A 20,343-nucleotide genomic window follows, 5' to 3' on the forward strand; every position below is an offset into this window, starting at 1 on the left:
ATTGCACAACCTTTAATATTATGTCATAATTACGTACAATTCTGGCAAATTAGTTCGCAACGAGCCAGGCGGCCCAAACTGTTGCATATACCCTGACTCTGCGTGCAATGAACACAAGAAAAGTGACACAATTTCACCTGGTTAATATTGCCTGCTAACCTGGATTTCTTTTAGCTAAATATGCAGGTTTAAAAATATATACTTCTGTGTATTGATTTTAAGAAAGGCATTGATGTTTATGGTTAGGTACAGTCGTCCAACGATTGTGCTTTTTTCGCAAATGCGCTTTTGTTAAATCATCCCCCAGCGTTGCATCGATTATATGCAACGCAGGACACGCTAGATAAACTAGTAATATCATCAACCATGTGTTAACTAGTGCTTATGATTGATTGATTGTTTTTTACAAGATTACTTTAATGCTAGCTAGCATATTACCTTGGCTTCTACTGCATTCGCGTAACAGGCATTCTCCTTGTGGAGTGCAACAAGAGGCATGTGGTTATAGCATTGGACTAGTTAACTGTATGGTTGCAAGATTGGGATCCCCGGGCTGACAAGGTGAAAATCTGTTGTTCTGCCCCTGAACGAGCAGGTTAACCCACCGTCCCTAGGCCGTCAAAAAATAAGAATGTGTTCTAAACTGACTTGCCTAGTTAAATAAAGGTATAAAAAATAAACATTTTTTTATTTTTAAATCGGCAAAATCAGCGGCCCCAAAAATACCAATTTCCGATTGTTATGAAAACTTGAAATCGGCCCTAATTAATCGGCCCTTCCGATTAATCGGTCGACCTCTAGTCCAAACACACCAACACAGTTGTGAAGAGGGCATGATAACGCATATTCCCCCTCAGGAGACTGAAAAGATTTGGCATGGAACGTCAGATCCTCAAAAAGCTCTACAGCTGCACCATCGAGAGTATCCGGCTTCTGATCGCAAGGCCCTATAGAGAGTAGTGTATGGCCCAGTACATCACTGGGACCGAGCTTCCTGCCATCCAGGACCTCTATACCAGGTGGTGTCAGAAGGGCCTACATTTTTTTGACTCGAGCTACCCAAGTCGATGACATGGCAAGTGGTACTGGAGCACCTTGTCTGGGACCAAAAGGCTCATAAACAGCTTTTACCCCCAAGCCATAAGACTGCTGAACAGTTAATCAAATGGACTATTTACATTGACCCCCTTATTTTATTCTTATTTGTTATTATTTTTTGCACTGACTCTTGCACAGGCTTGGTGTACACTCACTGGACTAACCACACACACGCACACACACACACACACACACACACACACACACACACACACACACATACACGGACACACACAAAACACACACACATGCATATTGACGCTACACACACACACACATTTACATTCTGTTTATTATCTATGCATAGTCACTTTACTCCTACCTACATGTACATATTACTTCAATTTCCTCAACTAACCCGAACCCCTGCGCATTGACTCGGTACCGGTACTCCTTGTATATAGCCTTGTTAAAATTATTTTGTGTTACTATTTTTCCTTTAGTTTATTTAGCAACTTTTAAAAAATGGTTTAATCTTTGCAATGTTGGTTAAGGGCTTGTAAGTAAGTATTTTACTGTGAGGTCTACACCTGTTGTATTCAGCGCATGTGGCAAATACATTTTTCAGCGCATGTGACGAATACAATTTCATTTGAAATAAAATGTTATTTGTCACATACACATGGTTAGCAGATGTAAATGCGAGTGTAGCGAAATGCTTGTGCTTCTAGTTCCGACAATGCAGTAATAACCAACAAGTAATCTAGCTAACAATTTGAGCATGCCTAAATTAGTTATGATAGACTACATGTTTATGTGGGAATTGAAATACATGTTTACGAGTTCTATAAATCAGTCTACAGAAATACATTTTTTTGTGTGTGCAAAATGACATCTCAGGTAAGCAGCCCAAGGATGGAAAGAAGCCAGAACCATGTAAACCTATCCTTAAAGTGGAGTACAAAACGACAAGAGCTGGGTGAGTGATTGGTTGTCCTAATAAACAATAATAAATAAAGGCTAGTCCAGGGACCCACACGTTGTCCTGTGACACACTTGAGCATATGATAGGTCTTGTATTATTTATTTACTGTACTTGTTTTTTCTTATCTAGGGACGCCTTTGTGGTCATGTCTGGAGGCCTGTCCTATGACACAGGGTGCAGGAGAGCCTGTCTGACGGTGATGCATGGGAAGAGTACTGCCCTCCTGGAGATGAACTATCCCATCGTAGACTTCCTCACGCTCTGCGAAACACCATATCCAAATGGTGAGTTAGAGTTTTATACTATAGAAGCATATAGCTGTAAAAAAAAAATCATTTTGAAATTGGATAATGCTACTTTTTGAGAGCCACCGTGCCTTCAGAAAGTATTCATAATTTATTCCCCATTTTGTTGTGTTACCGCCAGAATTCAAAATGGATTAGATTTTCTTCTCTCACCCATGTACACACAATACCCCATAATGACAAAGGGAAAACTTGTTTTTTGAAATGTATTGAAATATCTCATTTACTTAAGTATTTGCACCCCTGAGACCATACTTTATAGATTACAGCTGTGAGTCTCTAAGAGCTTTCCACACCTGGATTGTGCAACATTTGCCAATTATTTTCAAAATTCTTCAAGCTCTGTCAATTGGTTGTTGATCATTGCTAGACAACCATTTTCAGGTCTTGCCATATATTTTCAAGTAAAATTAAGTCAAAGCTGTAATTCGGCCACTCCGGAACATTCACTTTCTTCTTGGTAAGCAACTCCAGTGTAGATTTGGCCTTGTGTTTTAGGTAATTTTCCTGCTGAAAGGTGAATTCATCTCCCAGTGTCTGGTGGAAAGCTAGTATTTTTCCGGTGCTTAGCTCCATTTTGTTTATTTTTTTTATCCTGAAAAACTCCCCAGTCCTTAACGATTACCCATAACATGATGCAGCCACCACTATGCTTGAAAATATAAGGAGAGGTAATCAGTAACGTGTTGTATTAGATTTGCCCCAAACATAACACTTTTTGTTCAGGACTAAAAGTTCATTGCTTTGCCACATTTTTTTCAGTATTACTTTAGTGCCTTGCTGAAAACAGGATGCATGTTTTGGAATATTTTTATTCTGTACATGCTTCCTTCTTTTCACTCTGTCAATTAGGTTAGTATTTTGGAGTAACTTCAATGTTGTTGATCCAGCCTCAGTTTTCTCCTATCACACCCATTAAACTCTGTAACCGTTTTAAAGTCACCATTGGCCTCATGGTGAATTCCCTGAGTTATTTCCTTCCTTTCCGGCCACTGAGTTATGAAGGATGCCTGTATCTTTGTAGTAACTTCACCATGCTCAAAGGGATATTCCATTTTTGTTTACCCATCTACAAATAGGTGCCCGTCTTTGTGAGGCATTGATAAACCTCCCTGGTCTTTGTTATTGAATTTGTGTTTGAAATTCACTGCTCGACTGAGGGACCTTACAGATAATTGTATGTGTGGGGTGCAAAGATGAGGTAGTCATTCATAAATCATGTTAAACACTATTATTGCGCACACAGTCCATTCAACTTATGTGACTTGTTAAGCACATTTTTACTTCTAAACGTATTTAGGTTTGCAGTAATAAAGAGGTTAAATACTTATTGACTCGAGACATTTCAGCTTTTCATTTTTCATTAATTTGTCATTTTTAAAATGTTATTTTAAACATAATTCCACTTTGACATTATGGGGTATTGTGTGTAGGTAGGCTTGTGACACAAAATCTGACATGCCATAACTTGGTATATTTGGAAAGAAGAAATCTGGGAGATTGAGGAAATAACCAGAAGATAGGTAGGCGTTACATAGTTCAGAATACACAAGATCAAGCACACACAAAATAACATTTTGTTTTGTTTTTTTATTTTGAAAGTTGTCTTTCATTGACAAGCTATGAGTGAATTATTGATTCCCAGAGCTGGAAACACATCAGATGGCTTCCACAACATGTGAAAATTTTATTTTTTTAAATGGGATTGATAGACCCAACAACTAGAAATGGGCAGATGTTTTAGTAAGTGGTTTCAGGTGTGGTCACGGGACATTTCCAAGTGTCCCTAAACCTCTCCAAAGTGGCATGTCTGTAAATTAGATAATTCCAGTGCTATTACATATTTGCAATCCCTAAATGCTATTTGTTCAGTATGAAAACACAATTCATACCATATCAACCTCACTCAAACATTGTGGTGGTGTTATGGGGTATCCAGGGTACATTCAAGTGTTTTTGCACACTGGACGTGCCTAAAAGTTATTGTTCACTATAAAAACTACATTTCTACAACACCAACCTCTCTCGAACATTGTTGTGGTGTCGGGGTACATACAGGGGATATCCAAGTGTTTTTTGTTTTTCAACCTCTCCAAAGTGCCTGAACTTTTAGCCTAGGCATATCCAATGTATTGGTCCCACATACAAAACAATATAAAAGCAACAGATATACATAAAATATATATAAAAATGTGTTCTCAAACATAAACTTGTTTAGACACGTGTCCTTCACTAAAAAAGGTGCAAAAATAGAAATAAGCTGAACTATTTACAAATGGCATTCGTGTTGGATTTACATCCCAGGTGTAGGTGATTAGATTTCACTTTCACCGTAGCTTGTGCATGTCATGATAGTCTTTGAAGCGGTCCCTCTCTGCCGGGAAACAAAAAGCGAACTGCCATTTCAGACAGAAGATCTGGCATCCCCCCTTTTCCCCCTTTTGTGTTTTGTGCAATGCTTGCAGTTCTTCCTTTTGTCTTTTGGCATGCGTGTTGGGTAGTGGCGTTCACCTTGAGTGGGGGTCTTGTGATGGTGCTTTGGGCCCCCAATTCGGCCATTTCCAACACCAGCTGCTCTCGAAGGCCAACTGGGAGATAGGGCTTTGGCCATCTGCTTGTGGTGAATGAAACCATTTACTGTAGCCAACCCCTCTTATCAGAGGTGTGGACTTGAGTCACATGACTTGGACTCCAGTCACAACTATGATGACTTGCAACTCGACTTTGATTTTAATACCAATGACTCGTGACTTGATTTGGACTTGAGCCTTTTGACTTGATACCCTCCCCAAGCCCAAATATTAAAAATGATCCTATTAAAAAGTGTGCAGTGCATCAACTCTTTATTTAATGGATTACAGTTTGAATCGGACAGCAGCCAATCAAATTGTGCCAGCTGAGAAAAAGTTGTGCGTGGCAGTGCAGAGGAACGTCGGCGGGTGAATTCAGATGGAGCCCTTGGAAAGATGATACCCAAAATTATAAAGTCGACGCTGTATCAACAAAAAACAGATTGCAACTTGCAAAACATGCAGGAAGAAAATTACAGACAGAGGCGCAACAGTTTCCAACTTTGTTCGACATTTGAAGCTGCTCAAAGAACAGTAAGTTGTGGCTAATATAGCCGACAGCTATATAATTTCTAACTTTACTAGTGTAGCATGTAGGCTAACATAACATTAAATCAATGAGCCTCCACACAGTTAGTCAGTGCAGGAACGTGATCATTGCACCCAAGATTGAGCTACAAATGGCTAGGCAATTGGTAGCCTAAATCCTGCCTGATGTTACTGCTGTTCCTAAAACCATTGACATACGTTAGCCTACTGTAACCACACAGTGTGTGTGTGTAAGGTTGGGAGATTGTGTACAAGCCTACATCGCCCCATAGTGATCCTCGATAGTCGATCACTATTGGGGGGGGGGGGGGGGGGTCTTTGTCATGGCTACCCATGTATTTCCATGGAAATATAACATTTATTTTGGAACGTAATACATTTCAAGATTTTTAAAAGCATTCATGATTTGCGTAAATGTAATATACTGCCGGCCAAGTCGAAATCCTCGCTGTCCAAATCGCTCCCCTGATCCGAGTCCGACTAGTATTTTATTAAAAGCTTCTATGTCGGTATGCTTATTCATAGCTGCCTTCTTTTTAGCTTCCTGTTCGATATTCTTAGTTTATTTCCCCCTTAAGAAGCCATCTTTTATGCTAAACGATGAAATCTGTTTTACAATGTAATGTAGCATGCTTAGTGCGGCTTGTCTCTGGGCCAGGTAGCAATAGTTTTCATTATACATAAAAGGTTCTAGGCCTTGCTTTCTCTCACCCAGGTCAACTGCATATCCCTAGAAAACGTATCTCATTGGCTACAAGACTATCAATGTGCCATAGTAGCCAATCCCCTGTGTAATGGATGCCTACGGCGCATAATCAGCCTGATGTCATGTTTTTAATGAGCAAAGATATAGTCACTCGGTGGACATTCACATTGCCATTAAGTCATATATCATCAGATAACATTGACAATAGGCTAGATTTGTTCCTACCAACCTAAGAATTAATTTCATACCTGCCATGTATCTATAACGCAAACACAGACCAAATGGAAGCTTACCTTGTAAGATGTTTGGTGAAAATGTTGTGTAAAATAAACATTTTGACTCTCGGGGCTGGTGGTCAATAACTGTAGGTCACAGACAGCCAAATAAGAGATCCTCGTTTTATTTTTTTATTCAACCTTTATTTAACTAGGCAAGACAGTCAAATTCTTATTTTACAAAAACGGCCTACCCTGGCCAAATCCTCCCCTAACCCGGCTGACACTGGGCCAATTGTGCGCTGCCCTATGGGACTCCCGATCATGGCCGGTTGTGATACAGCCCGGGATCGAATCAGGGTCTGTAGTGACGCCTCTAGCACTGAGATGCAGTGCCTTAGACCGCTGCGCCACTCGGGAGTCCAAGATTTCAGTGTGTATCGACGTATTCGGTGTTTATTTATTTTATGCTTCACAACGCTAACCGGAATGGAGGTAGCAGCCATCTTGAAATGAGGTCTTCGTCTCAGCCTGCCCTTATACATTCGTATGCCCATATATGATAGTAAGCCACACCAAATATTTTAAGGCACAGATCAATAGCCATGATACTCAGCATTCCGCAGACACCCTGCTTTTGCAGATAAGGGCTTCCGTTCTCATACCAGACTGAACTGGGAAAAAAAATCTTTACATTTAAGAGGTTAAACAACAAAATGTGGAAAAAGTCAAGGGGGGTGAATAATTTATGTATATTAAACTTCAATATCTAACACTGTGATTAGGATTTCTTTATCAAGACTTTTCTGTCTTTTTCCCCATGGTTTAACTCTTCTTAACATGTTTGAACTTTTTTTTCTGCATCATAGATTTCCAGGATCCTTATGCCGTAGTTGTCCTTTTGGAAAAGGATTTAGTTGTCATCGACCTTAGACAAATTGGGTGAGTTTTGTTGTTACAGTAGGCTACTTGTGTGCTTACTTGCATGTTTACTTATGGTGGCACGATACATGGAACGATGGCCTACTGTTTGCAGACTTGACATATAGTAGGGGGGTGGGGTTAGAATGTAAAGTAATGGAGTAATATTCTTCTTCTAAGTCTTAGTGTCTTACAACCACAGCCTTTTCCCTTTTGATTGACAGATACCCAATATTTGAGAACCCGTACTCTTTGTCGATCCACAAGTCTCCAGTGACGTTCGTAGAATATTTTGCTGACTGCCCTCCTGAACTCATACCTGCACTTTACTCTGTTGGCTCCTGGCAAAAGAGACCGGGTTACAGTAAGAAGGTAATGTATCCCACTTGAAAATAACATTTTAGAAAATAGGCTTTATCCCACTTAAGAAAGGTGTTATGTGCTTACAATTTGTTTTAAATATTGGAATAGCGCTCTCTAGGCTAGGTGGGGCGCTACCGTCCCCAGCTGACCAACATCCAGTGGAAGTGCAGGGCGCCAAATTCAAACAACAGAAATCTCATAATTAAAATTCCTCAAACATACAATTATTATACACTATTTTAAAGATAAACTTCTTGTTAATCCTACCACAGTTTCCGATTTCAAAAAGGCTTTACGGCGAAAGCATACCATGCGATTATGTTAGGTCAGCGCCTAGTCACAAAAAAACATACAGCCATTTTTCAGCCAAAGAGATGAGTCACAATAAGCAGAAATAGAGATAAAATGAATCACTAACCTTTGATGATCTTCATCAGATGGCACTCATAGGACTTCATGTTACATAATAAATGTATGTTTTGTTCGATAAAGTTCATATTTATATCCAAAATCTCAGTTTACATTGGCGCGTTATGTTCAGTAATGTTTTGCCTCCAAAACATCTGGTGATTTTGCAGAGAGCCATATCAATTTACAGAAATACTCATCATAAACGTTGATGAAAGATAAGTGTTATACATAGGATTAAAGATATACTCATCCTTAACGCAACCGCTGTGTCAGATTTCAAAAAAGCTTTATGGCGAAAGCACACCATGCGATAATCTGAGTACAGTGCTCAGCCACCAAAACAAGCCATACAGATGCCCGCCCTGTTGTGGAGTCAACAAAACTCGGAAATAGCGTTAGTAATATTCACTTACCTTTGATCTTCATCAGAATGCACTCCCAGGAATCGCAGTTCCACAATAAATGTTTGTTTTGTTCGATAAAGTCCAACTTTATGTCCAGATACCTCCTTTTTGTTCACGCGTTTAGTTCACTACTCCAAATGCACAAAGCGCGGGCACTAAGTTCAGACGAAAAGTCAAAAAAGTTCCATTGAGGTTCATAGAAACATGTCAAACGATGTTTATAATCAATCTTTTGGATGTTTTTATCATAAATCTTCAATAATATTCCAAAGGAAAGGGAACGGAGCTCGCGCAATAAACAACTCATAGCTTTCAGCTGAGCCACTTACTGTGAGTGGTCTTATTCTCTCCCCTTTCACAATAGAAGCCTGAAACAACTTTCTAAAGACTGTTGACATCTAGTGGAAGCATTAGGAAGTGCAATCTGACCCCATTTACACTGTATATTGGATCGGCAATCACTTGAAAAACTACAAACCTCAGATTTCCCACTTCCTGGTTGGATTTTTCTCAGGTTTTCACCTGCTATATGAGTTCTGTTATACTCAGACATCATTCAAACAGTTTTAGAAACCAGAGTGTTTTCTATCCAAATCTACTAATAATATGCATATCCTAGCTTCTGGGCCTGAGTAGCAGGCATTTTACTCTGGGCACGCTTTTCATCCGGATATGAAAATACTGCCCCTTATCCCAAAGAAGTTAAATGTGTTATGTGCTTACAATTTGTTTTAAATATTGGACTAGGGCTGACATAAAATAATTATATTGGAATAGGGCTTTGACTGTATCAATGTGGTCACAAGGTTATATTTGTGTAGTAAATGTCTTTTTTTGTATTTCCAGGAATGGCCCATAAGTGGTGGTAACTGGGGCCAAGGCACACTAAGCTACCCTGAGATCATCGTCACTGGGTGAGTACCTACCGAACACCTGAAGGCTGAGACAGAAACACAACCATAGAGATCCTATAATTCCCCTCTATAAGTAATTCTTTATACGTCTATGTGCACAACACTTACCTAACATAAACTGGATTTCTATTATATATTTATGGTATCCATTTACAAACAAAACTGTTCTCATTTTCCTTCTTTGCAATGAACAGACATGCTGATGGCTCAATCAAGTTTTGGGATGCTTCTGCAAGTGAGTGGCGTTTCATTTGATTCCTTCGATTATATAATTGGTTGAAATAAGAATACCACAATGGTTCGTCCCTTTTGTAAAGCAATGGAATACATTTGTGTGTAGTATGTAGGTCATTGCTAACAGTTCAGTACAATATCCCCCTTCCTTTGTTCTAGTAATGCTCCAAGTACTGTACAAGCTGAAGACTGCCAAGGTGTTTGAGAAGGCTCTAAAGGATGGTAAGGAGGAGAAGCCGAGCACGGAGATAGTGGATGAGGATCCCTACGCCATCCAGACCTTGTCGTGGTGCCCAGAGAGCAGGATGCTGTGTGTGGCTGGAGTCTCTGCCCACGTCATCATCTATAGGTTCAGCAAACAGGAAATAACCACTGAGGTGGTGCAGGTAACTGTAGCAACCAGTTTCTCAATATCATACCAATGCAGCGTTTTGAATATAAAGTTGAAGTCGGAAGTTTACATACACAGTCGCCAAATACATTTCAACTCAGTTTTTTCACAATTCCTGACATTTAATCCTAGTAAAAATTCCCTGTTTTAGGTCAGTTGGGATCACCACTTTATTGTAAGAATGTGAAATGTCGGAATAATAGTAGAGAGAAGGATTTATTTCAGCTTTTATTTCTTTCATCACATTCCCAGTGGGTCAGAAGTTTACATACACTCAATTAATATTTGGTAGCATTGCCTTTAAATCATTTAACTTGGGTCAAATGTTTCGGGTAGCCTTCCACAAGCTTCCCACAATAAGTTGGGGGAATTTTGGCCCATTCCTCTTGACAGAGCTGATGTAACTGAGTCAGGTTTGTTGGCCTCCTTGCTCGCACACGCTTTTTCAGTTCTGCCCACAAATTTTCTATAGGATTGAGGTCCGGGCATTGTGCTGGCCACTCCAATACCTTGACTTTGTTGTCCTTAAGCCATTTTGCTATAACTTTTTTCATTTGGAAGACCCATTTGCAACCAAGCTTTAACTTCCTGACTGATACCTTGAGATGTTGCTTCAGTATATCCACATAATTTCCCACCCTCTTGATGCAATCTAATTTGTGAAGTGCACCAGTCCCTCCTGCAGCAAGCACCCCCACAACATGATGCTGTCGCCCCCATGCTTCACGGTTGGGATGGTGTTCTTCGGCTTGCAAGCCTCCCCTTTATCCTCCAAACATAACTATGGTCATTATGGCCAAACAGTTCTATTTTTGTTTCATCAGACCAGAGGACATTTCTCCAAAAGTACGATCTTTGTCCCCATGTGCAGTTGCAAACCGTGTCTGGCCTTTTTATGGAGCAGTGGCTTCTTCCTTGCTGAGCGGTATGTTGATGTTGGACTCGTTTTACTGTTGATATAGATACTTTTGTACCTGGTCCCTCCAGCATCTTCACAAGGTCCTTTGGAGTTGTTCTGGGATTGATTTGCACTTTTCGCACCAAAGTACGTTCATCTCTAGGAGACAGAATGCGTCTCCTTCCTGAGCGGTATGACGGCTGCGTGGTCCCATGGTGTTTATACTTGCGTACTATTGTTTGTACAGATGAACGTGGTACCTTCAGGCATTTGGAATTTGCTCCCAAGGATGAACCAGACTTGTGGAGGTCTACATTTATTTTCTTAGGTCCTGGCTGATTTGTTTTGATTTCCCCATGATGACAAGCAAAGAGGCACTGAGTTTGAAGGTAGGCCTTGAAATACAGCCACAGGTAAACCTCCAATTGACACAAAAGATGTCAATTAGCCTATCAGAAGCTTCTAAAGCCATGATATAATTTTCTGGAATTTTCTAAACTGTTTAAAGGCACAGTCAACTTAGTGTATGTAAACTTCTCACCCACTGGAATTGTGATACAGTGAATTATAAGTGAAATAATCTTTCTTTAAACAATTGTTGGAAAAATGACTTGTGTCATGCACCAAGTATATGTCCTAACAGACTTGCCAAAACTATACTTTGTTAAACAAGAAATTTGTGGAGTGGTTGAAAAACGAGTTTTAATGACTCCATCCTAAGTGTATGTAAACTTCTGACTTCAACTCTATGTACTGTATATTAGGATGTGTGGGTATATTACAGGGATGTTTTTTTCTACCTGACTAATCTGGAATTCCTGCTTTTATGACTTTCTCCATTTATAAAATCGTTGAACTTTACCTATTTCCAAAACCAATATTTCCCCCTGATTTCCCATTTCATCTGCGATTAGTGTTCATGTTTATGACTAGATATTATCACTACGGCCCCGTGTTTTGGGCATGAATGTCACATGACCTGGATTTTAACCTTTTTAAATAAAGCTTTTTTTTTTATCAAACTTTCCCCTTTTCTTTTTTATATCAGATGGTCCAGCACCATCCTCAATTGCTTTCATTTTTGGTTTAATTCTCATTTTTAATTGTTAAACTCTAGGTGATATGATACTCCAAAACGCAGGGCCCTCAGTATGACTGTAAATAGCTCTGGATAAGAGTGTCTGCTAAATTCCTCATATACAAAAAAAGTAACATTTATTTACTCTCAGCTGTTGGAGGTGCGTATGCAGTGTGAGCTGGATGATGTAGATTCTCCAGACACCGCAGGAGAGCATCCTCTCACCCCATCTACCCCAGTGCACTCCACCTGCCCAACCCAGGAGGGAGAACCCCCTGAGACCCAGCCCTCCACAACTGATGACGGGCCCCGGGATAATGTACCATGCCTCAAGTACGAACCAAACAGTTCATGTTCTTTTCCTGCTTAGCATTGACATTTTCAATTGTAGAATCTCCAATATAGTGTTTTATTACAAAAAGTGCCATCCGTGAAGATAAGTAGGCTATTTCTATATAAGATTAATGCAGATACAAATGCATGTGAACAGTAGGTGGTAGTGTAGATGTGTATCTAGGTACACTACAGTATGCACGTTTAACACCACAAGTCACCTAATCCTGTTGTGTTGTTTCCCTGCAGGGTCCGGAGCTCCCCTCTGAAGCAGTCTCCTGGTTACCAGGTGGAGCTGGTAATTCAGCTGGTCTGGGTTAGTGGGGAGCCGCCTCAGCAGATCACCAGCCTGGCTGTCAACTCCTCATACGGACTGTAGGTCTACGTCTGCCTGTCTGTCTGTCTGTGTCAGCACGAACCACTGCACTCTTGATGGTCACGGTGTACATTAGACACATCACCTGCAGTTGTATTCATGCAGAGATCATACACAAAGGGAATATACTGTAACTGCATCAAAGGCTTTATTGGTTGCCTTAGGGCACACGTGTCAAACTCATTCCATGGAGGGCTGAGTGTCTGCGGGTTTTCGCTCCTCCCTTTTACTTGATTGATGAATTAAGGTCACTAATTAGTAAGGAACTCCCCGCACCTGGTTGTCTGTTTTAATTGAAATTTAAAAAAAACTACAACCTGCAGACACTAGGCCCTCCATGGAATGAGTTTGACACCCCTGCCTTAGGGGCTGAAAACCTTTTTGTGTTGTTTATAAAACTGCAGAGGACCTCGGTTAAATTATCGCATTCTCTTTTCCCTCAGTGTGGTGTTTGGCAACAGCAATGGTCTGGCTGTAGTGGACTACCTTCAGAAGACCCTCGTCCTGAACATGGGCACGTCAGAGCTGTACAGTCCCTCAGACCCCTACCAGAGACAGCCTCGGTCGCCTCGCAAGAAACCACAGCCGTCTGGAGGTGAGGGTCTCCCTGAATGTTGAGTAGGCTAAGGCATGTTGTATGTTCCCAGAAATGAGACATGGGAGTATATTCAGACAGAAAGTAGAATCAGAAAGACTGCAATATATTCCTTTTGCGATTTTAGTTTTTCATGCAGCAGCAGGGGATAGTAACTTAAGTATGTTCCCTAGAGCTCCCACCTGACGGGGTCATGAAAGGGATTAGTATAGTGATGTCAAGTGAGTTGTAGTCCGGACTGAAAGGCATTGATAGTCAAAGCCAGGGGATCGAATGAGAACACAACTACTGTATATTCAGTGAGGCAATTTCTGTTGTCGTTTTGGCTCTCTACTCCAGCACTTTGAAATGACACACTGACTGAGGTTAAAGGCCCAGTGCAATCAAAAATAGGTTTTTCTGTGATTTAAATATATTTCCACTCCTATAAGGTTAGAATAATATTGTGAAAATGATAATGCCCTTTTAGTGTAAGAGCTTTTTGAAAAGACTTCCTGAAATTTCAGCCTGTTTTGGTGGGATGGAGTTTTGGCCTGCCTGGTGATATCACCAGGTACATTTGTTTTATAGACCAATAAGAAAGAGTTCCAAGCCTCTCTGCCAATAACAGCTAGTTTTCAGTTTTCCCCTGCCCACTCAGGCCCCTCCCAGACATTCCTAGCAGAATCCCTGCTTGAGAAATTGCTCTTTTGTTTGTTTTTGACCATTTTAATTGAAAACAATCACAGTTAGGTACTTACTTGTTACATAAAAATGGCTACATTAAAGACTGTAGACTGTCATATTTTAATTTGAGCTTATTTTCCTCCATATCGGGTGAACCATTTAGAAATTACAGCATAGTCTTTTCATTTTAGTCTTTTCATTTTAGAGGACCAAAAGTATTGGGACAATTTACTTGTGTATTAACTTACTGTAGTCAAAAGTTTAGTATTTGGTCCTATATTCCTAGCACACAATGACTACATCAAGCTTGTGACTCTACAAACCTGTTGGATGCAATTTGCAGTTTGTTTTGATTGTGTTTCCGATTATTTGGTGCCCAGAAATGAGAAATTAATGGTTAATTGTTGTGTAATTTGAGTCACTTTTATTGTAAATAAGAATATAATTTGTTTTTTAACACTTATATATTAATGTGGATGCTAGTTTGTAGCCAGAAGTTTGATGTAGTCATTGCATGCTAGGAATATTGGACCAAATACTAAACTTCTGACTACTTTAATACACAAGTGAATTTGTACAAATACTTTTGGTTCCCTAAAATGGGCTGGCTATGTAGAAAAAGTGCTGTAACTTCTAAACGTTTCACCCGATATGGATGAAAATAGCCTCAAATGAAAACTACAGTCTGCACTTTAACCTCGTAGTCATTGTATCATTTAAATTCCAAAGTGCTGGAGTACAGAATCAAATCAACAAAACATGTCACTGTTCAAATACTTTTGGGCTTGTCTGTCTATGACTCTTAAAGCCAGTCACTGAGCTGGCTAGAGGTGCAGGCCTCACACTCTTGGCAGCCAGTTTGGCTTCACACCCTAAGTGCTCCACCCCTGTAGTAGCCATCTCTCTGTCATCACTGGTGGACTGTCCATCTGTTCAGTGGCTCAGTAGAAACTCAGAGAAACATGCTCATCATGAGTGGGATCTGTCTGTGCCGCGGAGGTACTGCAGGGGGTCTGCGGAGAGATTAAAAAAAAAATAAAAAATATATATATATATATAATATATATATACACACACACACACACATCTATTTCTTTTTTCATTACTAACAATAACAGATTCAACAAATTTTGGCCAAGGGATCTGTGGAATAAGTTTAAAACTTCTAATGCAATACAATGTAATAATATTAAAGGTGCTGTATGTCATATTTTTCCATTGTAAATTTCAGAAAAATGTATTTTTAGAATATCTACAATAATAGTGTAATGCTAGTGTTTCACAATATTTTTTTCCTCCAAAAATGTTTTATTGTGCACACACAAAATTGCATTTAATGGTGCAGCCTTCTTATTGGTCTACAAAAGACACATCATCTCCGTTCCACACCGCCATGAGAAAACTAGTGATCAGTCGTGGAAATAAAAGTGCAGAAAACAACTTGGCTTCCTATTTAAAAAGAAGATGAATAAAGCTATGAAAGAAAAATACTGGAGTTTTGGCGCAGTTACTGGCGCAAAAACTATATTGTCAAAACGACATATCCTAAAAAATAATATAGTTTACTGGTAATATAGTTTACTGGTGAACTTATAAAGTTTCCAGTAATATACACTCTCTTTGCAACCCTACTCCTGTCATTCCCCCAATCATGTTCTCTTGCTCTCTTGCTTTCTCTCTCTCCCCTCTCTCTGTCTGTCTCTGTCCTCCTTCCACTCGTGCTCTTCTATGTACGTTCATTCATCTTATGCTCAGTTCGGCTTCAGAGGTTCAGCACTGGATTCAATACTCTGTATTACACAATTATTGACTACAGTCGGATGTAACTTTCAATTTCATTCACAAATCTATTCTAACGTCTTGATTGGATTCATAGAAAAAATACCATTTACAAATATATAAATGGTGCCATTGTTTGAAAACAGTCAATTTAATTAGGGAATGCAGATGGGTCATTCCATGAAAAGAGTGCCTTTTGCGTCCCTTTGATATTTTAAGTAGACATTGTGCACCAATATAGCATTTTAAAAGCCTGTTATATTTAATGAAGTGCCCTTCGATATAGACCTCATCGTGAATTCAATAAATCTACCAAATTCTGCATTTTGACATGTCCCTCCGTGCACTTCTGACTTCTAGGAAGATTTTAACCCACTTAACACCCATATTTCTCCAAGTTTTATCATCGTTGTAAAGCCCTAGTTATTTTGTTGCTTCGAACAAATTCATTTCTTAAGATTATTATTTATTTAGTGCAATTAGTGATTGATTTACGTCTCTCCCTCATTTTGAGGTCAACCCTGTTACGTGAGGTGAACTCTTGTTTTAATATGGTGAAACTATTCCTTGTTAAATATTTTCTTCTAAAGAAACATTGAATATCTAATGGCCAAATCACATTGTAAAAGCAGGTGAGCTGGTTCTACTCTTGTTGGCCATGTTCTCTTTTGTGGTGGAATACTGAGCGGGTTGAGCATAACGCATCAACCCTGTTACCCATAGATAAACAGACTAGACATATTTTAACAATTTACATTTTGCTGGGGAAGCTTTCATTCAATTGCCACTCGCTGTTGCACATAAGCTTCAATTCCCCCTGTCAAAAAGGGGATTTATGGCTGATTTGAGATGAAATCGTCAACCCTGTTACTTTTTATTTGGCACTTAATAGACACTTAGTATATTTTATTTATTAACCTCTTGATAGGAAAACATGTTTTTTTAGGAAATTGAACATGTGCTCTTTATGATTAAAAAAAAGAGAGAATGAGGTGAAATCAAACAATGTTTTGGGACCAACTTACACTTGGAGCACCAAATTGGTGGATGACCCAGTTGCTAGCCTCTGAGTTCATTGGATTCTTTCTATTCTTATGATTTTTTATCAATGTTTTGTCTTAACTTTCTTTACTGTGGTTCTCCCTCTGTTTCTCTCTCTCTCTCTCTCTCTCTCTCTCTCTCTCTCTCTCCCTCTGTTGCTCTCTCTCTCTCTCTCTCTCTCTCTCTCTCTCTCTCTCTCTCTCTCCCTCTGTTGCTCTCTCTCTCTCTCTCTCTCCCTCTGTTGCTCTCTCTCTCTCTCTCTCTCTCTCTCTGTTGCTCTCTCTCTCTCTCTCTCTCTCTCTCTCTCTCTCTCTCTCTCTCTCTCTGTTGCTCTCTCTCTTTGGCCTTGTAAAGACAAAGACATTTCACCTGTGACGTCTTGCATGGCCCGCCTTTCTATCTTTTATAAGTCTGTGAAACAGACTTATCGTTCTTCTAACGCCCGTAAGTCATCTCATGTTTATCATACTCGGTTGTCTTCTCCATTTTTTTCTCTTCGATCTGTTTCAATCACCATTTGTATTCATGCATTCAGACAACTTATTTTAGCTGACACTTATTTAAAAGTGTATGAATAAGTAGCTTATCTGGACAGGGAATATGATTTTCATACGATAGTCACATGGAGGAATGGGGAAGATATACTGCAATTACTGACAGCCTTAGTCTTTGTTAATATCTATCAGCTCAGTTAAAAAGCTGCTCCTACCAAAGTTACTTGCCTCAGATTTTTCCGAACTATGAACATCTTAAGCTCACTTTGAAGCTAGTTGATGGTCAGCAGCAGTCTTCACTGTAGAGAACACATTGGTCTAAGACATGTCTGTTCTCCACAGCTCTCAGTGATAACAACACATTGGTCTAAGACATGTCTGTTCTCCACAGCTCTCAGTGATAACAACACGTTGGTCTAAGACATGTCTGTTCTCCATAGCTCTCAGTGATGATAACATGATGGTCTAAGACATGTCTGTTCTCCATAGCTCTCAGTGATAACAACACGTTGGTCTAAGACACGTCTGTTCTCCATAGCTCTCAGTGATGATAACACGTTGGTCTAACACATGTCTGTTCTCCACAGCTCTGTTGGTCAAAGACATGTCTGTTCTCCACAGCTCTCAGTGATAACAACACGTTCGTCTAAGACATGTCTGTTCTCCACAGCTCTCAGTGATAACAACACGTTGGTCTTAGACATGTCTGTTCTCCCCAGCTCTCAGTGATAACAACACGTTGGTCTAAGACATGCCTGTTCTCCACAGCTCTGTTGGTCTTAGACATGTCTGTTCTCCACAGCTCTGTTGGTCAAAGACATGTCTGTTCTCCACAGCTCTCAGTGATAACAACACGTTCGTCTAAGACATGTCTGTTCTCCACAGCTCTCAGTGGTAACAACACGTTGGTCTTAGACATGTCTGTTCTCCACAGCTCTCAGTGATAACAACACGTTGGTCTAAGACATGTCTGTTCTCCACAGCTCTGTGATAACATCACGTTGGTCTTAGACATGTCTGTTCCCCACAGCTCTCAGTGATAACAACACATTGGTCTAAGACATGTCTGTTCTCCACAGCACTCAGTGATAACAACACGTTTGTCTTAGACATGTCTGTTCTCCACAGCTCTCAGTGATAACACGTTGGTCTAAGACATGTCTGTTCTCCACAGCTCTCAGTGATAACCACACGTTGGTCTAAGACATGTCTGTTCTCCACAGCTCTCAGTGATAACAACACGTTGGTGTATGACATATCTGTTCACCACAGCTCTCAGTGATAACAACATGTTGGTCTTAGACATGTCTGTTCTCCCCAGCTCTCAGTGATAACAACACGTTGGTGTATGACATATCTGTTCTCCACAGCTCTCAGTGATAACAACATGTTGGTCTTAAGCATGTCTGTTCTCCACAGCTCTGTTGGTCTAAGACATGTCTGTTCTCCACAGCTCTCAGTGATAACAACAATGGAAACAACGCTTTAGAAGAGAAAAGCAACAAATCACCAACGTCAGGTAAAATGTCATTCTCCATTACTGTATAATACAAAACACAATCTACCTTTTACTTGAAGAAGTACAAATGACACATGTTTGACATCTATTTACTAGCTGCTTTTGAGTATCGACTCAGTTAAGGAGTGTTGAAAGGGTTGATGTCCACTGAAGTGTTGTTGTCGCCGTATACAGTAGGCTCTACGTCACCCACCAATTCAGACGATGAACACAAACAGGAAAGGTTCATACAGAAGGGTATTGTATTACATTGATGAATCAACCACATCTACTGAGCTTCATTCTTCCCGTATGTTCTGGCCACCGGCAATGCAATTTTACATTTGTCTTTTTAAAACACATTTGCAGTGAAGTCCAAAAGCAGACGGTTTTCCAAGACGGTTGCCAATGACTTTGGTAGTGTATGATCCCTGTGTTATAAACTCTACTGCTTTCTCTCTCACCGACTTCACTGGGCTTCTAACCAAGGCTGTGCCTTAATCCAACGTGCTAATAATAATGATGATGATGATGATGGAGACGATACATGCACTCAATCTGTGGGTTGTTGCCGTCAATCACAAGGTGGCTGATTGTCTGTCGAAGTGATCCGCCGCACTTTGTCAAATGCATGACAGATAAGAGGGGCCTCCACGTTTCTCTCTTAGGATGACATTTACTCTGCTTTTTGCACTAGAGTAAAATCATTGTAGCACATGTTCTCTCTGAAGAGAATAGAATGTCAAATAAAGATCACAAACTTTTTACAGAATCACTCAAATCTAAAAGCGATGCAATTTTTCACTGGTTCAAACGTAAAGTAATTCTGACTATTAATCTCTTACTAATTTTGAACTAATTTGAGGTATTGGGAATGTTCATCAATAGAATAACGTAAGTTTTGGTTTGACAAAAATATTTAAATATTTATATTACAGGACCTTGGTACTCGATTATTCCCTTGAATGATTTTCCCTCTCTCTCCTTTCCAGTCTTCCTTCCATTGTAACAATAACCTGAATTCAATCTCTTTTTCTTGTCTACCTCTTGCTTTTTTTGACGTTACATGCTGTGTGTGTGTGTGTGTGTGTGTAATAATGCTGGGCTCGCGTTGACTGTGTGAGAGAGGGTACTTCTCCTAGCCTGGCTGTTCGGCATGATGCACTCAATAACCAGCTGCCTCTGAGGATCAATGCTAATTCTACATTCTCCTCTCACGCTTTTTTTTGCCAATGAATGGCGGATGACAAATTTGCTGAGAGTGAACAAAACAAGCGTCATTTTATATGGCCAGTTCAAAATGTTTTATTCCGTTGTAAAAGAGGGTATGTTTTTTTTATTTTATTTATACTTTTTTTTTCTTGCAGCCAAGATGTCAAGGAAAATTTGCTCGCCTACAGAGCAGAAGACAGACCTGGGTAAGCCCTTACAACTCTGTGTTGTTTACATTCCCTCGTTGCCCTTTTACTTTTCAGGTGCTGTTCCAATCCCACTCCTTAAGTACCCCAAACTTTACTTACATTTTCCATGTTCATAAATGTTGTTTTGTGAGAGTGTAGTCCTAGCCTGGTGGATCCAG

The 20,343-nt window shown here is 39.9% G+C and overlaps 1 protein-coding gene across 9 annotated transcripts in view; it reads left to right on the forward strand.

Moving 5' to 3' along the window:
• LOC110497586 (syntaxin-binding protein 5) overlaps positions 1-20,343 on the forward strand; it is a 46,359-nt gene that overhangs the window by 17,845 nt on the left and 8,171 nt on the right. For 3 of the 9 annotated variants that reach the window (XM_036954539.2, XM_036954541.2, XM_090210858.1), the window contains exons 9-22: positions 1,939-2,017; positions 2,153-2,307; positions 7,238-7,310; positions 7,514-7,661; positions 9,314-9,381; positions 9,576-9,616; positions 9,775-10,001; positions 12,134-12,315; positions 12,565-12,690; positions 13,135-13,286; positions 18,720-18,785; positions 18,960-19,022; positions 19,134-19,181; positions 20,132-20,182. In XM_036954539.2, coding sequence (XP_036810434.2) covers positions 1,939-2,017; positions 2,153-2,307; positions 7,238-7,310; positions 7,514-7,661; positions 9,314-9,381; positions 9,576-9,616; positions 9,775-10,001; positions 12,134-12,315; positions 12,565-12,690; positions 13,135-13,286; positions 18,720-18,785; positions 18,960-19,022; positions 19,134-19,181; positions 20,132-20,182 — 1,479 coding nt within the window. Of the gene's footprint in view, positions 1-1,938; positions 2,018-2,152; positions 2,308-7,237; positions 7,311-7,513; positions 7,662-9,313; positions 9,382-9,575; positions 9,617-9,774; positions 10,002-12,133; positions 12,316-12,564; positions 12,691-13,134; positions 13,287-17,608; positions 17,653-18,719; positions 18,786-18,881; positions 19,058-19,133; positions 19,182-20,131; positions 20,183-20,343 lie in introns of those variants that run through there. The other 6 variants (XR_016488910.1, XR_016488911.1, XM_036954540.2 and 3 more) reach the window with 4 other exon arrangements.

The sequence above is a fragment of the Oncorhynchus mykiss genome, chromosome 19 (genome assembly GCF_057628025.1).
Source record: "Oncorhynchus mykiss isolate SJ-2025 chromosome 19, ASM5762802v1, whole genome shotgun sequence".
Taxonomy (NCBI): domain Eukaryota; kingdom Metazoa; phylum Chordata; class Actinopteri; order Salmoniformes; family Salmonidae; genus Oncorhynchus; species Oncorhynchus mykiss.